Genomic DNA, 19996 nt, shown 5'->3' with positions numbered 1-19996 from the left:
TCATTGATCAGCTGCCTCTTGCACACCCCTTACTGGGGATATGCCCACAACCAAGGTACATGCCCTTGACCGGAATCGAACCCGGGACCTTTCAGTCCCCAAGCCGACGCTCTATCCATTGAGCCAAACCGGTCCCGGCAGATTTCTTTAAATGATCTATTACCCTCCTTTTATTCTGTCCTGCACCCTCCTGCCAGATTTGAGTGTAGCTTTGACTGTGTCACCCTCTATATACAATCTTCCGGTGCCTTTCCATTACAAGCATCTCAGATGACTTTGAATGTTCCTTAAAACCAGCCAAGCTGGACCACTCATCTCCCCTTCAGTTTGTTCATACTTTTTGTTCATACTATTTTCTCCAGTTAGCATATATTCCTCTTCTCCAATCATTGTCTCTTCAAAGCTTGCTCATCATTCACATTCTCCTTGAACCCCTTCCTGATCCTGATCCACCTTCTCTCCGCTGGAGTAGTATGATCTCTCCCTCCTCTATTTTTCCCCCCAATGCTTGCTATTTATATCTTTCCTATGGCATTCATCAGATTTTTGCTTTGCTTTTAATTTTCTGGGTTATTATATCCTTTCTACATCCACAGCTTGTACATACTGTACTTGAAACTGACTTTGTCTTCGTTTTTGTATCACAGAAGTACCTAACAAAGGGGCGGGGGGGAGATGTAAGGGGGGAAAGGAGACATATGTAAAACTTTAGACAATAATAAAGAAAGAAGAAATATCTAACAAAATATCTTGCACAAAAATACCTTTTTGAATTAAATTGGATTCCCAATTTATTGTTTCTAATGTTTGTTGTCATTTCATATTTTATTTTATTTAAAAAAATATTTTGAATGATTTCAGAGAGGAAGGGAGAGGGAGAGATAGAAACATCAATGATGAGAGAGAATCATTGATCAGCTGTCTCCTGCATGCCTCTCTAAGGGGGATTGAGCCCACAAACTGGGCATGTGCCCCTGACCAGAATCAGACCTGAGAACCCTCAGTTCAAAGGCTGACGCTCTATCCACTGAGCCAAACCAGCTAGGGTCTCATTCTGCCTTTTAGAATCACAGTGCCATTCAGCTATTGTCTGCCATATAATGTTGTAATTTTTATCCTCTTTCTTGGAAAACAAGCACACAAAGACTGAAAGTAACCATGCAGGATGCTCTGATCATAAATTCCTAGCAAAACTCGGTCATGGCAGATAGTCATTCCTTGGCTTTTAGCTTCCTTGACAAATCAGTCTTTACCTTCAGTGAGCCTGTCTATTGTCTTTGTGCATCTAAGAACAAACCTTTGAAATGTCAGAGTTACCTTCTTTTCCAGATCCCACAACTGCCAGTGCCAGAGCATGACACAGAAACCCACCCCTCATTTTGTTGCCCACATGCCATCCTATGTATTCTATATGTTATTAATTAATCCTGGATCCACCGAGTGGTATCATTTTGTTTTTTTTATCCAACCCCAGAGATTTGCCTGGTTTGCTTTTCTCCCCTCCCTTCATCTACCACCAATAAATTTTATGTAACCCTCCTATGTATCCTTCTTTTATTCTATCACACAACATGAGCTGCAAAACTGCCATTCTCTAGCATTTCCTCAATCCCTGGAAATTTGGTTTCTCAGCAATTGTTCTCAGTTTGGCTCAGACAAACTCATCAAAATTCTCTACAAGTTTGCACGTTTTTCTTACCAAGACAATTATCAACAACCTTTTCTGATCAGATGACCAGAAAAAAAAATATGGAGTGGGGGGTGCGGTGGGGGAGGGCAAGTAGGAGTATGTAATCATTTATTTTTAAGAATTAGCCTAATTTTGCTGAAACCGGTTTGGCTCAATAGATAGAGCGTAGGCCTGCGGACTGAAAAGTCCCTGGTTGGATTCCGGTCAAGGGCATGTACCTTGGTTGCGGGCTCATCCCCAGTAGGGGGTGTGCAAGAGGCGGCTGATCCATGTTTCTAACTCTCTATCCCTCTCTCTTCCTCTCTGTAAAAAATCAATAAAATATATTAAAAAAAAAAAAGAAAGAAAGAAAGAAAGAAAGAAAGAAAGAAAGAAAGAAAGAAAAGAAAAGAAAAGGAAAGGAAAGGAAAGGAAAAAAATTTAGCCTAATTTTGATTTATAACAAAGAAGTCCCAGGTCTTAGGAGCCAGGCACACTTGTCAGTTTCACAGGCTGGTTGTCCTCTTCCAAGTCCCCTTTCTTCCCTCCCTCCCTCCCTCCCTCCCTCCCTCCCTCTCTCTCTCTCCTCCTCCCTTCTCACCTCCCTCACCCGCACAGCCCGCCTCCCCTCCTTCCCGGGGCAGCCACTGGCCCGCAGGCTCCCGGCGCCCTGGGTCACCGCGTCCACTTCCGCCCGGAGAAGGCGCCTCCCACTCCGCTGCCCTGACCGTGGCTCCGGGCTCCGCGGGCTCCGGTCTCGCCTCCTCCGCGCGGGTAGACGGTTTGCAGGCGGCGACCAGGTACGTGCGCTCCCCGATCAATCAATCATAGAAACGCGCCCGGATCTGGGCTCCACTCACCCCACGGGGGGTTCGCACCCGGTACCGGAGGTCTTGGCCGTGCGCACAGGTAATGCGCCTGGCCAAGCCCGTTTTCAAAAGCGGACTCACGTCGGAGCAGTACCTTGTGACCCAGAAAAGCCACCCTCCCATCCCACCTGCGCATAACTGCCTGTATTGTTTAGCCAACCAGTTGGAAAATAGTTGAAATCGTAGGAAAGTGTATAAACGAGTGCTCGTTTTACCCCCAAAGGCTGGCCAGAAGCCTTTCCTTGGTGCCACTAGATACTCTGTAACGATTTTCCCCACAGTGGAACAATTTGGTTGTATAGTTTTTACTACTATGGTGGGGGGGGGGGGGGGAGTGAGCAGATTGGCATCAGGATCATTGCCCACGGTTGGCGGTGAGTTTTAAGGGAGGAGGTGCTGGGTCTGCGAGTGGGCACGCAGGCTGCAGGGTACGTGCTGCCAGGAAGGAGGGCACAGGCCACACCCACAGCCCAGGGAGGGCCGGGGGCAGGAGTGTCGCCTTGCCCAGGCCTTGCCAGCAGTGGCTCCTGCCACTTAGGTTTCTTTGCTGGTGGAAAATCAGCAAAGAAACTTAAATGGCAGGAACCGCTGTTGCCTCCAAAGGACCATTTATAATGAGGTGGTCAGAGGGAGCCCTGCGAGTATCCGGGGAAACCCTATCTCGGTCTGAAAGCGCCCAGGGAAAGGTCAAAGGCTCTGCACTTGGCCGCTGTGTGAGCGCGCACCCGTGGAAAACGCTAGCAGGACTGCTGGCCGGTCATCCTCGGGGGAGATGGCGTTCACAGGCTCATCCAAGGAGGGGCAGGGCCCTGCCTCCCCCTGCAAGACGGAAAATCGGTTCCAGGCACGTTCCCACACTGTTTACCCAGTAAGAGGAAAAGCGCCCAGCCAGCCTTCCCCCGGAGCCACCGCCCTCCCCATATTATCTTTCAGCCTCGCTTTTGCGGGGCTAGCAGATGGTTTCTATTTCTAAATCTCCGAAGCTTCCAGAAATGTATTCCTAGGCTAATTTGCATGCTACAACCCCATCTCCGCCAATCTCCTTCGCTCGTCCAAACCGTTTTCTACATCTCTGGTGGAGATCTTCACTGCGTTGGAAGTATGACTTCCGAGTTATTTAGATCCTGGGGGGTGTGAAAGCAGGAAAACCGCACTTGTTCACCACACGTTAGAACCATTTCTCACCTTTCTGTCTTCCGGGGAGAAAAGGGGAATGTTGTTCAATTATACTGGAAGAAAACGGTAAAGGTAAAAATTATGAACAACAGATACATATCGATCAACAAGTGAATCTAAAAATCAAGTGAATAAAAAATCTGATGAACAGAATAAACTGGTGAATATAATAGAATAAGAGGCATAGAAAGAGAAAAAGGTGTCGGGGATGCGGAAAGAGACCGGACAAAAATCGTACACCTATGGATGAGGACAGAAGGGGTCTAAGGTAAAGAGGGGGGGGGAACCTGGTGGAGGGGAACTATGGGGCGGGGGAGAAGAGAAACAAGTGTAATAATCTGAACAATAAAGATTTACTTAAAAAAAAAAGATAATTTTCCATGAAAGGTAAAGTCATGACTCTTCTACAGATATAAAAATGAGCACATGTTAAAGGTTCTGTTTTATTTACTAAAGGGAACCAGAAAGATATTATGACTGGTTACAAAAAGAAGTCAAGCTCGCTGGCATGGCTCAGTGGTTGAGCGTCCACCTATGAACCAGGAGGTCCCTGTTCCATTCCCAGTCAGGGCACATGCCCGGGTTGCGGGCTCCATCCCCATGTGGCGCATACAAGAGGCAGCGAGGCAGCCGATCAATGAGCCTCTCTCATCATTGTTTCTATCTCCCCCCCTCTCTCTTCCTCTCCAAAATCAATTAAAAAATAATATATATATATATTTATATATATAAAGATGTCAAGAAAGACAGATTTACATGGAGTAGAGGACTGCGTCAGGAAGGTACCCTTGGGAGAGGAGAGATTTGCAGACCCAGTGCGCACCCGTGCTCTCCATGGGCTTACAATTTTGTGGAGGCGCGTGCTGTGTGAAGCAGGGCTGGAGGCTGTGCGGGAGAAGGTTACTCATTCATCGCACTTGTTCAAGAACAGGGCAGACCCTATGCAGGGCCACTGCAACAGGTGTACAGACAAGTGCAATGGGATTTGGCAGCAGGAGAGAGATTGGGCCCCCCTCTGAATCCAACAAGGAAAAGTGGGGCTTTTTAGTCAAGGATCTGAGTAAGGGGATCAGTGGCTAAAAAATTACTAATGAAGCATGAGGGTTTGGGGAATCCTGCTCACTGACTTGGCAGGATTTTGGCAGAAGACAAAGCCAAGGGCAGGAGACATCACCTGGTGGATGGCAGAGGGTCCGGGACAGGATCAGATGTGGAGGGTGGGGGATTCTGATAAACTGACTTAGCAGGATTCTTACTAAAACTGGGCAATGCAGAGATGAACTCGGAAGCCCAAAAGTCAGGGCCTAATGGAGAACAGGGTTCAGAGGAGTTTGGTCAAGGAGAGAAATCTTTGTCAAGGGACCCTCAGTGTGTAGGGGCGTGGGCTTGGCAGCCATTCACACAGGTGTCAGGTGTGGCATCTTGCATGAACGTTGTGGGGGGACCACGGGCGTTAGTGGTGAGATTAGTGTGGCATTGCCAATGAGCGTGCTCATTCGGGTGTCCTCTGCAGGAGCACGTGTTGGCCAGCCCTGATGCCATAAAGAGGCACCGGCTTCTAGCGGCTTCACCAATGGGGACAAGGAGCTGGTCTCAGGGTGGCAGGATGTGTTGCCATGCCCAGCTGCCATGATACAGAAAAGCCTTTCTGGACACACATTTTCTGAGGACCCCATCACACATATCCATTCTTTCTAGAAGGAAACTGAAGCCTTCCCACTCACAGTGAATGACTCTATAAGGTCATATAGAAAAAACTGTCAATGGAAAAGTACTCACTGTCCACAGCACACCCTTCAGGGCTGTCTGATTCCAGCCCTGTTCACTGTGTTTGAACGAGATTGCAATTCTTTGAAAGTCCTGGGTAACTGATAGATTTGTAAATTCGGTCCTATCTGGTAGAGATTTTATTGGCTTCTTCCACTCCAGTGGAAAATCCGTTTTGTCTCCACTTGCATTTCATCTCAATCTTCCTTTACGACATATAACTTTGTGTTCTTTTCTTTTTGTCCTTTGAACAGTTATATAACATCTGCCTTATTCCCTCCTATCTTATCTGTAAAATAAAATCTTTAATATATTCATTTTATATCTATGGTTTTCCTTTTTTTTTTTTTTTTTAAGAAAAATTACCTTTTCATAAATGTGTCTTTTTTTGGGGGAAAAAACCATAATCCTGAAAGGTATATGCATATAGAAAATTTCTTTAGAGTACAGTCAGTAGCTAGTCAAGGTTATGTTCCCTGAGGCTCTCACACCACGAGGGGGTACAGTCTGTAGAAACTGCCCTGCCCACCGTGACCTTGGCGTCACACAGGCTGCTGTGCCACGTGAAGGGTCTGGCAGGAGCCCAGACTTCCACACACAGCAACGCAGTCCTGTCCTGGCACCTCCCCTTTCCGCAGGAGAAGAACCTTGCAAGATCAGTCCAGAGAGTGGGTCTCCTGGCTGTAAACACTTCTTTCGGAGAGTGGATATCAACTGAAAATAAAGTTAAAAGATTCAGATTCAAGGCTAATTTGGAACGACCAGGATTTTCCGTGGTCCCCTCACCCTCAGGACAGCCCAGGTAAGAAACTAGCCCAAGGAATCCACTCCCAACAACAGTGCAGCGGCCATAAAATGCACTGCTACTGCTACTGGGTTGTTCTGACTTCTCTCACTAATCATAGTTTTATGATGTAGCTTATGAACAAAAAGCCATACAAAATAGAATCAAATTTCCTGTGATCAAATGGCTACTCTTAATTTCTCTCTTTAAAATTATGTTATTTCTAGTTATGAACATGTAGAATGTCCTGCAAAGTACATGATATAGCATAGCTGCACCCATATTCACATGACCCAGATTTAAAAAAAACAACATTATCTTTTTTCTTATGTACTTCAAATCAAAACTTTTTAAGGAAATAAAATATAACAAATACAATTAAAGACAATCTCCTTTCCTCGCCAATAACCTCTCTAATGGAGGCTTCATTCTCTTGAGTTATACGTTAAAACCCTATACTTATTAATAATATATGTATTACTTTGAGGTTTTAGTATTTATTTAGCATTAAAAAAGCTATCGTCATTATTATAGCATTATGTTTTTGAGATTTATCATATTGATATATATAGTTTGTTCATTGAACTGCTTTGAATATTCCTTTTATGAGTTTTTTGTGCCCTAGAGTTGCCATAAACTGGGTGACTTAAGACAACAGAAATTATTCTCTCAAAAAATTTATTCAGTGGTGGAGTCCTAAAGTCCACAACTGAATATGATGGTGTTGGTAGGACCATGCTCTTCTTCAGACCTTTAAAGGAAAATACCTCCTGCCTCTCTCCCAGTTTCTGGGGTTGAGTGGTTATCCTAGGGTCCTTGGTTTGCAGATGCATCACTCCTCTGCTGTGTGTCTGTCTCTATACCCACATGTCCCTCTTCTGGTAAGGACACCAGTCATTAATTAGATGAGCATCACCCTCACCAGGATGACCTCATCTTAACTTGATTACCCTCTGTGAAACCCTATGAATGAATAAGGTCCCATTCACAGGTTCTGGGGGTAGGACTTGACCTATCTTTTTGGGGGAACAGAATTCAAACCACAACAATGAATGAATCACAGTTTATCCCATTCTTCTCCTGATGGTCAATTAGTTGCTTCTAATTTTTGCCATCCTATCTATGCTACCAAGAATGTATTTCCGTACCAACCACTGCATGCATGCATGGACACACACACACACACACACACACACACACACAGGAATTTCTTTAGAGAATATATGGAGTGATGGGATTTCTGGGTTGTAGGGTGTCTTCATCATTACTAGACCTTGACATACATATTTTTAGAGTTTATATCAGCTTATATTTCATGGACACCATCTCCTAGTGTTATCAATATGTCATTGATGTTCTTTGTATAATTTTCTTATATACTAGTGACCTTAATAATCTTTTCATATCATTCAGGTGTTCCCTCTTGTGAATGGCCCACTCATTATCTTTAGAGCATTTTCTGTTAATGTTGTCTTTTTCTTCTTGATTTATAAGAATTCTTCATATATTTTATCTAGACACGAAATCTGCTTTAAGAATGGTATATTCTTTTAGTTCATACTTTGTCTTCTTGCTTTGTTTATCTTATAGTTTTTTAAATTTTAATAAAAATTAAACTTTTTTTTTGTTGAGGAAAATATTAAGCATATATCAAAGTAGAGCCTGGCTGATGTGGCTCAGCAGTTGAGTGTTGACCCAGGAACCAAGAGGTCACCAGTTCGATTCCTGGTTAGGGCATGTGTCTGGGTTGTGGGATTGATCCCCAATGGCGGCCATGCAGGAGGCAGCTGATAGATGATTTCCTCTCTTATCAATGTTTCTATCTCTCTATCCCTCTCCCTTCCTCTCTCTCTAATATTTAATTAAAAATATATAAAAAATAAAAGTAGACAGACTAGTACAAAGGATGCTCCTAAACTCACCACACAGTTCTAACACTGTGACACAGGACACCCACTGCCACTGCCACTACAGAGAATCAATTCCAGCATGTAATAGTTACACGAGTTTCACCAAAAGGTTGGTGAAGCTTGGGGAGTTCAACAGGGTTAAGTCAAATGTAGTTTACCAGTTGCAAACGGCTAAAAGGCACTTCCCCCAAACCTGAATAGGATGATTGCCTGCTGCCAGACAGCTCAGGGCATTTTATTGCCTCCTGTTGGCCAAACACCTGAACAGCTGTAGGCTATTCCTCAAACTGATAATGTTTCTGTAAATCCTTTGATACTTTACCCTTTGAAGTGTATATTTCCACTTTGCCTTAGGACAGGTTGTGTTGAATAAAAGCATGGGTCATTGGTCAAGGAAGAGTCTACGGTTCCCTTCAGCTGAAGCTCCTCTGACCCCCAATGGCTTTCAAAAATATCTTTTGTCTTGGACTTCTTAATCATCTACACTCAGCCCCTTTCTCCAGAATGCTGAACCCTTTGTCAGGCTGGGAAAAGAACCCCAGCATTATGGCACCCTGAACAGGAGACACCAACATGCCAGACCTCTGGTCATTGTATCTGTAGAGACATCTTTGGGTTCAGTGCTTTTATGGTCTCTTTTCTATGGTACCTCAACATTTAAAACTTCATTTTGAGAATCTGTCTCATAATGAATTTATTCTATTTCTATTTATTCAGATCTATTTCAATCACATACTTTCTCCCATTGCAGATGATAGGTTTAGTTTTTCTTTCGTCTCCTTTCCTGCTTTCTGTTTGTTTGGTGAAGCTTGCTAGGTAGGTCCTGTCCTCATTTCTCCCCACGCTGTCACCATAATCTCTCCTGATTATTGTTTATTTGGAGCGCTTCCTTCCATTTGGCACTTTATAGTGAGTTCCTTTTCCATGGGTAGCATTTTCCGCCTGGATTGTGAATGTCTGGCTATAAAGTAGATTTGCTTTTGCTTCTGCCAGATGCCCAGGGCCAGTTATGTTCATTTCTCAGCCAGGTTTTCCTCCTTGAAACTAAGGATCTTGTAAATTGGGGTGATGATTTCTTTTTATAACCTCCTAGGCTTCTTTACATATTCCTAGTCCTGGTCCACAGTTTTTCTTTGCTGTTGTTTCTTATGTATCGCACTAACTCAGAACTCTTGAGGGTGGTCTCAACTACAAATCCCAATTCATGGGTTCCCAAGGCCTGACTGGATGGAGAATCCAGGCTAGGTTAGGTTGGTCCCGGGTCTGGCCTGTCTCCAGCCCGGCCGGGCTCTCGGCAGCATCTGTTCCCCCTACCCTCACCCTGGTTTTGGCTTCCTCTCCAGTTCCAGCCCTGGTGCTATTCCCTTCTTCCCATGAGCTCCGCCACGTTGTGTTTTTATTTGCTGGTTACACTCACTCTGGTATTTCCAGTGTTTGCAATGTGAATGGAGTCTTATTATCTCCAACCTGTGGTGTTGCCAGAACCAGCAGCCAATATTGTTTGTTTGTTTTTCTTCCAGAAAACAGATATTAAAGGTGTGCCTAATAGATATTACACATATTGAAGGCATATGAGAACATATTAAGTTAATATAAAATTGTCCCCTATGATGTCTTCAGATGACTAAATATCAGCACTGATTTCTTGCATGAGTACACTAGGAGTAGAGTCAATCTTGATTTTGGTTTGTTTACTGTTCAAAATCTTCAGATTTCCCCCATTCGGAATATAAAGCGTGTTTCTCTCTCCCTAGCCCGACTTCAATATCTCCAATGGCGAACGAAGCTCATCCTTGTCCCTGTGACATTGGCCATAAGATGGAGTATGGAGGGATGGGGCGTGAAGTTCAAGTTGAACATATCAAGGCTTACATCACCAGATGCCCCGTTGATGCTGGCAAAGCCGTGATTGTCATTCAAGATATATTCGGTTGGGAGATGCCCAATACCAGATACATGGCTGACATGATCTCAGGAAATGGATACACGTGCGTATAAAATCCTATTTTTCTTTGATAAAATCCATGGAAATTTCTGTGATATATATTGTGTTCCCTTTAGGGAAAACAAAAGCAACCCCAAAAACCCTGATTGCATTCTTTTTTCTTCTTGTAAATAACTATTTTTATTGCTGACACTATTACAGATGTCCCCCTTTCCCCTTCTTTTGCACACCTCCACCCAGCTCCCACTCCACCCCCTTCCCTCTGGCCATCACCACTCTATTGCCTGTGTCCACAGGTTATGCATTTGTGTTCTTTGGCTAATTTCCTCATCTTCTCTTATTCAATCCCTAATCTACTTCCTTATCTCTCTGGAAAATGTAATATGAAACTTAAAACACCCACCTGCTGCCAAGACCGGTTTGGCTCAGTGGATAGAGCGTTGGCCTGCAGACTGAAAGGTCCCAGGTTCCATTCTGGTCAAGGGCATGTACCTTGGTTGAGGGCACATCCCCTGTAGGGGTTGTGCAAGAGGCAGCTGATTGATGTTTCTCTCTCATCGATGTTTCTAACTCTCTATCCCTCTCTCTTCCTTTCTGTAAAAAAAAAATCAATAAAATATATATATTTTTAAAAACACCCACCTGCTGTCCACCAGAAGCCACCAAGTTCCCAGGCTTCAGGTCTTCCTGGGGATGCCCTCAGTGTGGGGCCCCGCGGGACACAGCCACAGGACTTGTCCCTGGGCAGACCTCGACAGCTCTGAGATGACCCATTTATTGGCCCTTGAAGCATGTCAGCCTCCAGCTATCATGGCCCTGCGTTAGACTGGGTTCCGGAACTGGCTCAGTGAGACCTCGCTGTCTCCCAAAGGTTCTGCCTTTGTCCAGTTGCCTGGCGAATGCTGCTACCTGTTCGCTTATCAACGTCCCCCGGCGTTGGTAACAGCTACAGGGAAATGCATGCAGGAGGGGAGGAACCACTCCTTCCTCTCTGGCTGCAGAAAGCTGGAACCCAGCAAGCCCTGAGTTTGGAGCCCCGATTGCCTTTGTTTTCTCCCCAAAGAGAAGCTGGAAAGCCAAGGGTGCACGTTCCCAGCTTTCCTACAAAAAGAACCGATCTAAAGGAAGCGGGCAAATTTAGTGTTGACTCAATAGAGGATTCACTCGATTTTTCACTTTTTAATATCCTCCAGTTTATTTTCGAGATGAGGCAATTTAACATCCCAGCAGCAAGCCCAGTAATAAAACAAAGGACAGCCGGTCCTGATTGCCTCTGGCTCAGCCAGGCCCTGCGTTCAGGCTGTGAAGGGCTGTTGTCCTCCCTGCGACCCCTCCTGGGAGGCTCCGTCATTGTTCTCATTTCGGGAGCAGGAAAGCAGGGCAAGAAGACAGGGGCCTCAGGTCACCCTGACCCAGGAGCTGATCGGATGGGGCTGCAGCTCCTGTTGTTTCAGGTGGCTGCTTAGGTTGGCGATCTAGAGTCCAGACGCCTGTGTTTTACAGAGCCCTTTCACATGTCCCACTCATTTTTCCCTCACAATAACCCTCTGAGGCTGGGCGGGGCTGGGAGCAGTCTATTTCTCAGATGGAGAACGTGGGGCTGCATGTTGTTAGATGATTGAAGAATACAGGGCAGACGATGCAGTACTGGAACTGGAATTTACCTTTCTTTTTAAATATATTTTATTGATTTTTAATTTTATTTTATTTTTACAGAGAGGAAGGGAGAGGGATAGAGATTAGAAACATTGATGAGAGGAACATTGATTAGCTGCCTTAACATCCCAGCGGCAAGCCCATCTGGGGATGTGCCTGCAACCAAGGTACATGCCCTTGACCAGAATCGAACCTGGGACCCTTCAGTCCACAGGCTGATGCTCTATCCACTGAGCCAAACTGGTTGGGGCTGGAATTTACCTTCTTCTGACCCAAATGTCAGTGTCCTTTCCCCCCAGAAGGAGGCGCTGTGGGTTCCCATCCGTAGCGCCGGCCCTTTGTGTTGGAAACCGGTCTCTGGGTGGGTCAGTGTTGGTCTCACCCTCCTGGGTGGACTTGTGGGGAAGATAGTGAAAGGGGATTGATGATTACATGGAGGTGAGAGAAGCAAGGTGGGGATTGAATTACAGGAGAGTTAACAAGAAGATGTGCTCTTTTAAGGGTGGTTATGCTTATGTCAAAGATGTGTTAACTTAGATGCCCAGAAACAATGGACAGGGCTTGCTTAAGGCAAAGAAAAACCTGTTACTAAAAAAGTATGTGCCTGGGACATGACTGCCCACCACCAGCTGCCCCGTTAAGGAATTTATGATCAGATGACCCTGTGAGGTTACTTTCCATTGAACCCCCTTTCTCACCCACAAAATCCAATTTGTTTTTCACTTGCTCATCTGTCTCATGTCAATATAATTACTAGACCAGCCAAAGAACCTAGAAGGGAAGGAGGGAAATTTTTTCCCTCCCCTACAATCGACATGGACTCGGGCAAGCTGGCCCCTTTGAGAACCCTCATTAGACTTATACCATCTGACAGGAAACTGCCCTGCTGGCATGCTGGGCGGCGCTGGGGAAAATTGCTTGGTCATAGTGACTGGATGGGCTAACCAGGTGTGCCCTTCTGACCTGAGACTAATGGGAAAGGCCAACTGAGAGGTTTGGGGACAGAGGGGCCCACCTTGCTGCAGGCCCTTGCTGGTGGGTCCCCTTGTCCTGTGCAGTGATATCTCCTGGGGTGTGTGCACAGCCGAGTCTCCTGGTCACTTTAGATGGGCTGGGCTACAGACAGGCTACCAGAGGCCCTGCATCTTCCGTTGTGAAATCCGAGATGGTTTGGCCTAGTGCCCGTTGGCCTCTTTGCTGTGATCAAAGTTGGCCCTGGTGGCCATGACTTCTCTTTTCCTGAGTGAGAATAGCCGACATAGCACATTTTTTAATGAATGTAGGCAAACACGGAGTCCCAACAGCAACAGAAACTAAGACCGGTTACTGTCTCTCATTTACAGAACCATCGTTCCAGACTTCTTTGTCGGGCAGGAGCCATGGGACCCCTCTGGGGACTGGTCCACTTTTCCAGAGTGGTTAAAAACAAGGAATGCCAGGAAGATCGACAAGTAAGTAATTGGCGGGCGTGGCTGTGTTGGAGGGGTCCCCCAGGGAACCCAAGAGAGCAGAGTCTTGAGGGAGAGGTGGGTCTGGCTTCACGGTCCAGACACCTCCCCTCCCTCTGAGTAGGACTTGGATGGCCAGGAACCTCGAATTAAGTACATTGCTTCTAGCTGAAAACGTCTTTTGAGTTGTTCCAAATAACCAATTAGCAAATGAACTGTTTGCAAAGCAAGGGCTACTGCCCTTAGGCCCCTCCTGGCTTACATAGTCCTGGTGGCTTTCCAAATCTTTCTCCACTCTTTGGACACAGGAGGAGAGGTGATGCAAAGTGGGAGAGACAATGTGCCAAGTCAGAGAGTTTGGGGAGCTGCCCAGTTGTGACCGGGGCCTGTTGGAGAGAGGAGCCTGGGGTGCTGGGCAGGGACAGATCTTGGGGTCAGGTCTTAGCGCCATGCTGTGGCCTTTGGCCTTTACGCTGAGGCTGGGGAAGGCTGCTGCTCAGCTTTCAGCTGGGCAGTGAGCTGGTGGGATTTGTTGGTCTTTTGGAAAGAGCCTGCCCGCAGCCCTGTCAGGTGGTTGGAGGAACTGGGCTTGGCAGGGAGACTTGCCAGGAGAGGCATCCCTCAGCACTGGGCAGGAGGTGGTGAGGAGGCAGCTCAGAAAGTAAGAATCTCAGAACCTCAAGGAAGAGCTGCAGATAAGCTCCTGCTACGTGCCCAGTGCCCTTCCCAGGGCCTCACAAAATACCTCTTGATTTACGGATAACTTTTCTTTCTGCTCTAGAGAGGTGGATGCGGTCTTGAGGTATCTGAAACAACAGTGTCACGCCCAGAAAATTGGCGTCGTGGGATTCTGCTGGGGAGGAGTTGCTGTCCATCACGTGATGATGACATACCCAGAATTGAGGGCAGGGGTATCCGTGTATGGTAAGTCTGCCTTGTACAGGTTTACACCGTGAACACAGGAAGGTTCGTGGGTGACCGTGCCATGAGCCTCTTCCCAAGCTAAGGGTCCCGGGTGTAACACAATACCCAGTGGTCATGAAATTGGTTTTGAAAGTCCAAAAGTCCAGGTGAAGGTTTGTACTGCAGTAACCAGAGGATCTCACTGGGAGTAGGCAGTCCTGGGTCCCAAAAGTGTTGCTTTGGGAAAGTCACCTGATGTCTCAGTTTCTTCACTTGGGACAAAGGGGATAACATTTGTTTCCGTGATAATGGTTAATACTAAGCAATATTTTCATGAGGGATATTTAGAAAGGATTTTCCCAAGATAAAAATTATTCTCAACTGCAACCCTCCCCCCCCCACCCCCACCCCACCTATATAAAGAAAGGAAGAAAAGGAAAACCTACTCTGAAATGTAAATAGCAACATGAACATGTCAGCCCAAACAAACCTGCAGAGAACCAATTCCAGCATGTAATAATTACAAGAGTTTTGCCAAAAAGTTGGTGAAGCTTGGGCGGCTCAACAAGGGTGAGCCACACAAGTAGTTTACTTGTTGGAAAGGGCTAAACAGGCACTTCCCCCAAACCTGAATAGGATAATTGTTAGCTGCCAGACCGCTCAGGGCATTTTATTGCCTCCTGTTGGCCAAACACCTGAACAGCTGTAGGCTATTCCTCAATCTGACAATGATTCTGTAAATCCTTTGATACCTTACCCTTTGAAGTATATATTTCCACCTTGCCTTGAGACAAATTGTGTTAGAATAAAAGCAGCATCCTGAGTCAAGGAAAGAGTCTTTAGCTCCCTTTAGCTGAAGCTCCTCTGACCCCCAATGCCTTTCAAAACTATCTTTTATCTCCGGACTCTTTAATCATCTACATGCAGCCCCTTTCTCCAGAATGCTGAACCCTTTGTAAGGCTGGGAAAAGAACCCTGGCACAAACCAAAGGTATCATAGCATTGATGAGAACATTTTATTTGTGTACAGAAATGGCATTCTAAGTTCACAATATAGAAACAGTCAGACGATAAAAAGTTGTTTAAAAAAAGAAAAGAAATTTTGGCCTTCTTTCATAATATATATCATGTAGTTATATTGATGATTCTCATTTGGCTTAATAGCTCCTCACTGTAGTATTTTTGCTTAGTTTTAGCATTAAAAAGTTCCTTCAAGTATTTACTTTACATGAAAGGAGTACATTTCCAGTTGTCACCGGGGTTGCTAGAACATGCAGTGCCTTTGTGCCAATTAGCTGAAGTGCTCCTGCATGAATGGCTCTCTGGCACCCCCTTCTGGCCTCTGTTGCACAATGCAGGAGCTGTGGAGTGGCAGGACTAAGAGAGGTCTAGGGGCATCAAATCTGCCTTGTACAGGTTTACACAGTGAACCATACATGCGGTGGGGCAGGAGTGTGGCCATCTGTCCTGTGGCTCTCTGACTCCTAGAGAGGACTTACAGGTGAGAGGACTTATAGGTTATTTAGCTTCGCTTTGCTGCCAACAGGAAATGGGAGGAAAAGCCACCCCTTATTTTCTCCCTCCTACTGACTAGCACACTCCTTGACCAAACTTGAGTCAGGGTCCTCTATTCCTCTGTCCTTGGCCTACTGGGTCAGTTTAGGGAGGATCCCTCACCTTTAATACCTGATTAAATTCCTCACCCCTCACTCCTCACCCCCACCCCTCATCCTCTGTAACTTGCCCCTCTGGCCTGTCTTCAGCAGGAATCTTACCAAGCTGTGTCGCCAGAAAACCCCTTCCCCTGATGTTTCCTCTTAGTTGATTTTTATTGATTTCAGAGAGGAAAAAAGAGGGGGAGAGGGAGATAGAAACATCAGTAATGGGAGAATAATTGATTGGCTGCCTCCTGCACCATCCCAACTGGGGACTGAGCCCGCAACCTGGGCATGTGCCCTGATTGGGAAACAAACCATTGACTTCCTGTTTCATAGGTCGACACTCAACCACTGAGCCATGCTGGCCGGGCTCCTCTTAGTTTTCCATCCACGGCTCCCACCATGCTCCTTGGTCATAAATCCCCACCAGATAAGCTCCTTGTTGAGACTAATTTTATAGGGCAGCCCACTTCTGTGGAATTGCTTTAAAAAAAAAGAAAAGAAAATATATATAATTTTGAAAAATCAAACCAAACCCATGTAGTTTTCTATGGCACGTGCATGAATGGAAATCATATCTCGTGTTCCCATCTCCATCCTGCAGGCATCGTCAAGGATTCTGATGACGTGCACAGTTTGAAGAACCCCACGTTGTTCATTTTTGCAGAAAATGATGCTGTGATTCCTCTTGATCAAGTAAGTTGGCATCTATTCTTTTTGCATATTTAATAACATGATTTGACATTTGGGGGGAAACATACTAAAGTGTTCACTGGTCGCTCCAAATATTTTTCAACATTAAGTTTTCAAAAATTTTTATTTTTAATATTAAGTTTTAAAGTTGGGTTTCATTGGGGAGGTACCGTGTGATTTCAACCCTCCCCAACGTGCTCTTCGCATGACCTGGTTACTAGGCCTATATGAGGGCCTGCCTCCTGTCCCCACATGTGTAATCCCGGAGTTGGTAAGGAAAATGCAGATGAAAACTGTGGTTCAAAAGCAGTCATTTAGGAATTAATTGTTGTTATTCATAAGCAATACTTTATATCAATACATATTTCAAATAGCTTACACTTGAATATATATATATATATATATATATATATATATATATATTTTTTTTTTTTTTTTTAAATATATTTTATTGATTTTTTACCGAGAGGAAGAGAAAGGAATAGAGAGTTAGAAACATCGATGAGAGAGAATCATCGATCAGCTGCCTCTTGCACACCCCCTATTGGGGATGTGCCCGCAACCAAGGTACATGCCCTTGACCGGAATCGAACCCGGGACCCTTCAGTCCGCAGACCGACGCTCCACCACTGAGCCAAACCGGTTTCGGCTACACTTGAATATATTGAAATTTATATTAAATATATTGAATGTTGTATATTATATGTACTTGAATAATTTAAATTATATAATTTAAAATAGTTGATGTTGGGGGAGATAATAGATCAACCGAAGGACTTGTATACATGCATATAGGTGCAACCAATGGACACAAAACTCTGGGGAGGGAGGGTAAGAATGGGAGAGGGGGATGGTAAGATATGTACACAGATAATAATTTAATAAAAACAAAATATAAATAAATAAATAAATAAATAAATAAATAAAATAAAAATAAAAATAAAATAGTTGATGTTGTATTGTTTTTACATTGCCCCGGATTCCCTCCTTTGCCAAAGATAAGGACTGTGTTGGTTATAACATTAAAAGTAAAAAATTCATTATGGCTATGGAACTCAATTTAAAGCACTGATGTTGAATTTCTTTTATGAGATTTTAAGATTAAGAAATATTACTTCAGGGTTAGAATCATTTCATTGTAAAAATCTTTGCATACCAGGTCTCTTCGCTGACCCAGAAGTTGAAAGAACACTGCAAAGTGGAATATCAAATTAAAACATTTTCTGGGCAAACTCATGGGTTTGTGCATCGAAAGAGAGAAGATTGTTCATCTGAAGATAAGCCCTATATTGATGAGGCAAGAAGAAACTTACTCGAATGGCTGAGCAAGTACATTTAGCAGCGGCCAATGCAAACTTTTCTCAAGATAGGGTTTGTCTGGAAATTGGCTTTGAAATATTTAATCATTTTATTTTATTTCCGTTTTGTATAAAACAAATCAAGGAATCCTGAAATTCATTACTTCCTCTGAAACACAGATTCAGTAGGAAATGTTAATGTACGAAATAATTTTTTAATATGTACCTAAAATAGCCCTGACTGGTTTTGCTCAGTGGTTAGAGTGTCAGCCTGCAGACTGAAGGGCCCAGGGTTTGATTCTGGTCAAGGGCACATGCTCAGGTTGTGGGCTTGATCTCCAGTAGGTGGTGTAGGAGGCAGCCAGTCAATGATTCTCCCTCATCATGAATGTTTCTCTCTCCCTTTTCCTTCCTGTCTGAAATCAATAAAAACACATTTTTTTTAAAAAAAATGTACCTAAATAAAAAATTAAAAAATGGGTTAGTACCTGAAGAATTTGATTGATAGAGTAATATCCTAAAACTAGTCAAAATCCTGGGGCTATTCTGAACCAGCTGACAGCTCAGGTGTGACCTTTCTGTTCTTCAGTGGAGGACATCTTTTAAAATGACTGATGTTGCAAAGCTATGGAAGCATGAACTATAAACTCAGGTAGTTAAAAGCCCAACTTAGTTAGATGTTTATCTTTGTCTTAATACAAATGAATTTCACCTTCATAGATTGCACTATGAGAACCAGAGATTAAAATAGGGGTCCATCGGCCTAATTATATCAAGCTAGTAAACTTTTGAGTTTTTGAATTTGTGGCTTTTTTCTAGAAGCTAATTAAAAAATGATGGATTGGAGTTACCATCCAGCTGCCTCCTAGGTATTTTGGGCCCCAGGGGTTGGGGCTATATAAAAAAATCACTCACGCATTCAATCAGAATTAAAATGAAGTCAGATAAAAAATCCAGCTCCTCAGTAGCCCTGCCACACGGTGGGCAATCAGTAGCCGCATGTGGCCAGTGGGGACCATATGGGGCAGTGCTCACCTACACTAGTGAAGGCCTTTCACCTCCTGCTGACTTTCTGTTAATCCTGTTATCCCCCATGTGACAGCTCTGTGGTTGGTCTTTCCAGTTCCTGCTGAGAATTTGGTTACTTGGCAAACTAACCAAACCTAGACCAGGGAGTTGTCCTCCCACTGGACCTTCTCAGTCTGCAGAGAGCTCAAGAACTGCTTACTTTCCAGCCCACCCAGGCCTGGGCCCTTGGAGGCTCCCTCCTCTGGGTGGGAAGATGAGAAGGAGGGTTTGCTTGGGTCCTAGATGGAGAGTGGGATACTTTATCCCCATGTGCCAGGGCCAACGTGGGGCCATTCCTTGTCAGCCCTGGGGCTCCTGGAGGGAACCCCGTGGAAGGTGGGGAGTAAGGAGCCCTGCAGCCTCAGGGAGCCACATCCACTGTCTCTTTCATTGCTGAGTGGGGCTGCAGAGTCCCAGCTGTGACAGCAGCAGGGGTAACACATGGGTCCCTCGGGAGAGGGAGGGTAAAGGGAGCAGTGAGTGGCTTGACCCCGGCCTGGGGAATGGAGAGGAGGGATTTCAGAGCCATTAGATGGACACAGTGAACTAAGTATCAGGTCAGCTCAGAAGTAACCCGGACAGGGAATAAGGGGAGTATTAACAGCGTACCTTGCCTTGGCTTAGGGTGGGGACTACACATTCTTCAGAGAAGAGGAGAGAGAGGAACCAGGGATGCACAAAGACAACTAGAGCTTCCATGAAAATCACAGGAATTTCAAAAAGTAAAAAAAAAAAAAAAAAGGTTGAGGGAAGACCATAACTGAGAGCTCCCTCCCTCTCTGGGCCATGTAAGGTGCAGTGAATAGGGCTGTGTACAAATCGGTAAGCAGGCCCTTACCAGACCGTGGATCTGCCAGCTCCTTGATCTTGGACTTCCAGCCTCCACAACTGCAAGAAATGTTTATTATGTAAGCCCTCAGCCTGTGCTATTTAGATGAGTAGAGTAACTCATTTTTTTGAGACGTCTGTTATATAGCCAGGTCTGAGTAACCAGTGCGCCAGTCATTCTTTGAAGTACAGCTGGTGTCTCACAAAGGCCTAGGTCAGCTGAGACAACCACCATGCTCGCTGCACGGATCTCTACACATGGATCACAGAACACTGGAAAGCCGTGCACTTGAGGGCTGAGAGCTAATGACTTAGTAACCAGTA

The 19996-nt window shown here is 44.9% G+C and overlaps 1 protein-coding gene across 3 annotated transcripts; it reads left to right on the top strand.

Moving 5' to 3' along the window:
• The first annotated feature begins 2318 nt into the window (after positions 1 to 2318).
• CMBL (carboxymethylenebutenolidase homolog) lies at positions 2319 to 18263 on the top strand. 3 transcript variants are annotated; one of them, XM_084881929.1, is made up of 7 exons: positions 2319 to 2469; positions 6120 to 6283; positions 9930 to 10163; positions 13120 to 13227; positions 14006 to 14148; positions 16390 to 16481; positions 17638 to 18263. In XM_084881929.1, the coding sequence occupies exons 3-7, from the start codon at positions 9949 to 9951 to the stop codon at positions 17815 to 17817; spliced, it is 738 nt and encodes a 245-aa protein (XP_084738055.1). In that variant the 5' UTR covers positions 2319 to 2469; positions 6120 to 6283; positions 9930 to 9948; the 3' UTR covers positions 17818 to 18263. The 3 variants fall into 3 exon arrangements, with proteins under 3 accessions (XP_084738055.1, XP_084738054.1, XP_084738056.1); XM_084881930.1 differs by lacking the exon at positions 2319 to 2469 and adding an exon at positions 2974 to 3705; XM_084881928.1 differs by lacking the exon at positions 6120 to 6283 and having other exon boundaries at positions 2323 to 2469.
• Positions 18264 to 19996: the final 1733 nt, after the last annotated feature.

Source organism: Pipistrellus hanaki (assembly GCF_964339955.1).
Source record: "Pipistrellus hanaki genome assembly, chromosome: 4".
Taxonomy (NCBI): Eukaryota; Metazoa; Chordata; class Mammalia; order Chiroptera; family Vespertilionidae; genus Pipistrellus; species Pipistrellus hanaki.
This window is presented reverse-complemented; position numbering and strand designations above follow the sequence as displayed.

What these genes read in the sequence shown, in the direction of transcription:
- CMBL (XM_084881929.1), top strand. Translation starts at nt 9,949, where the DNA reads ATGGCGAACGAAGCTCATCCTTGTCCCTGTGACATTGGCCATAAGATG. An exon ending in ATCTCAGGAAATGGATACAC is followed by an intron (nt 10,164 to 13,119) that starts GTGCGTATAAAA and finishes TCTCATTTACAG; the next exon opens with AACCATCGTTCCAGACTTCT. An exon ending in GGCAGGGGTATCCGTGTATG is followed by an intron (nt 14,149 to 16,389) that starts GTAAGTCTGCCT and finishes TCCATCCTGCAG; the next exon opens with GCATCGTCAAGGATTCTGAT.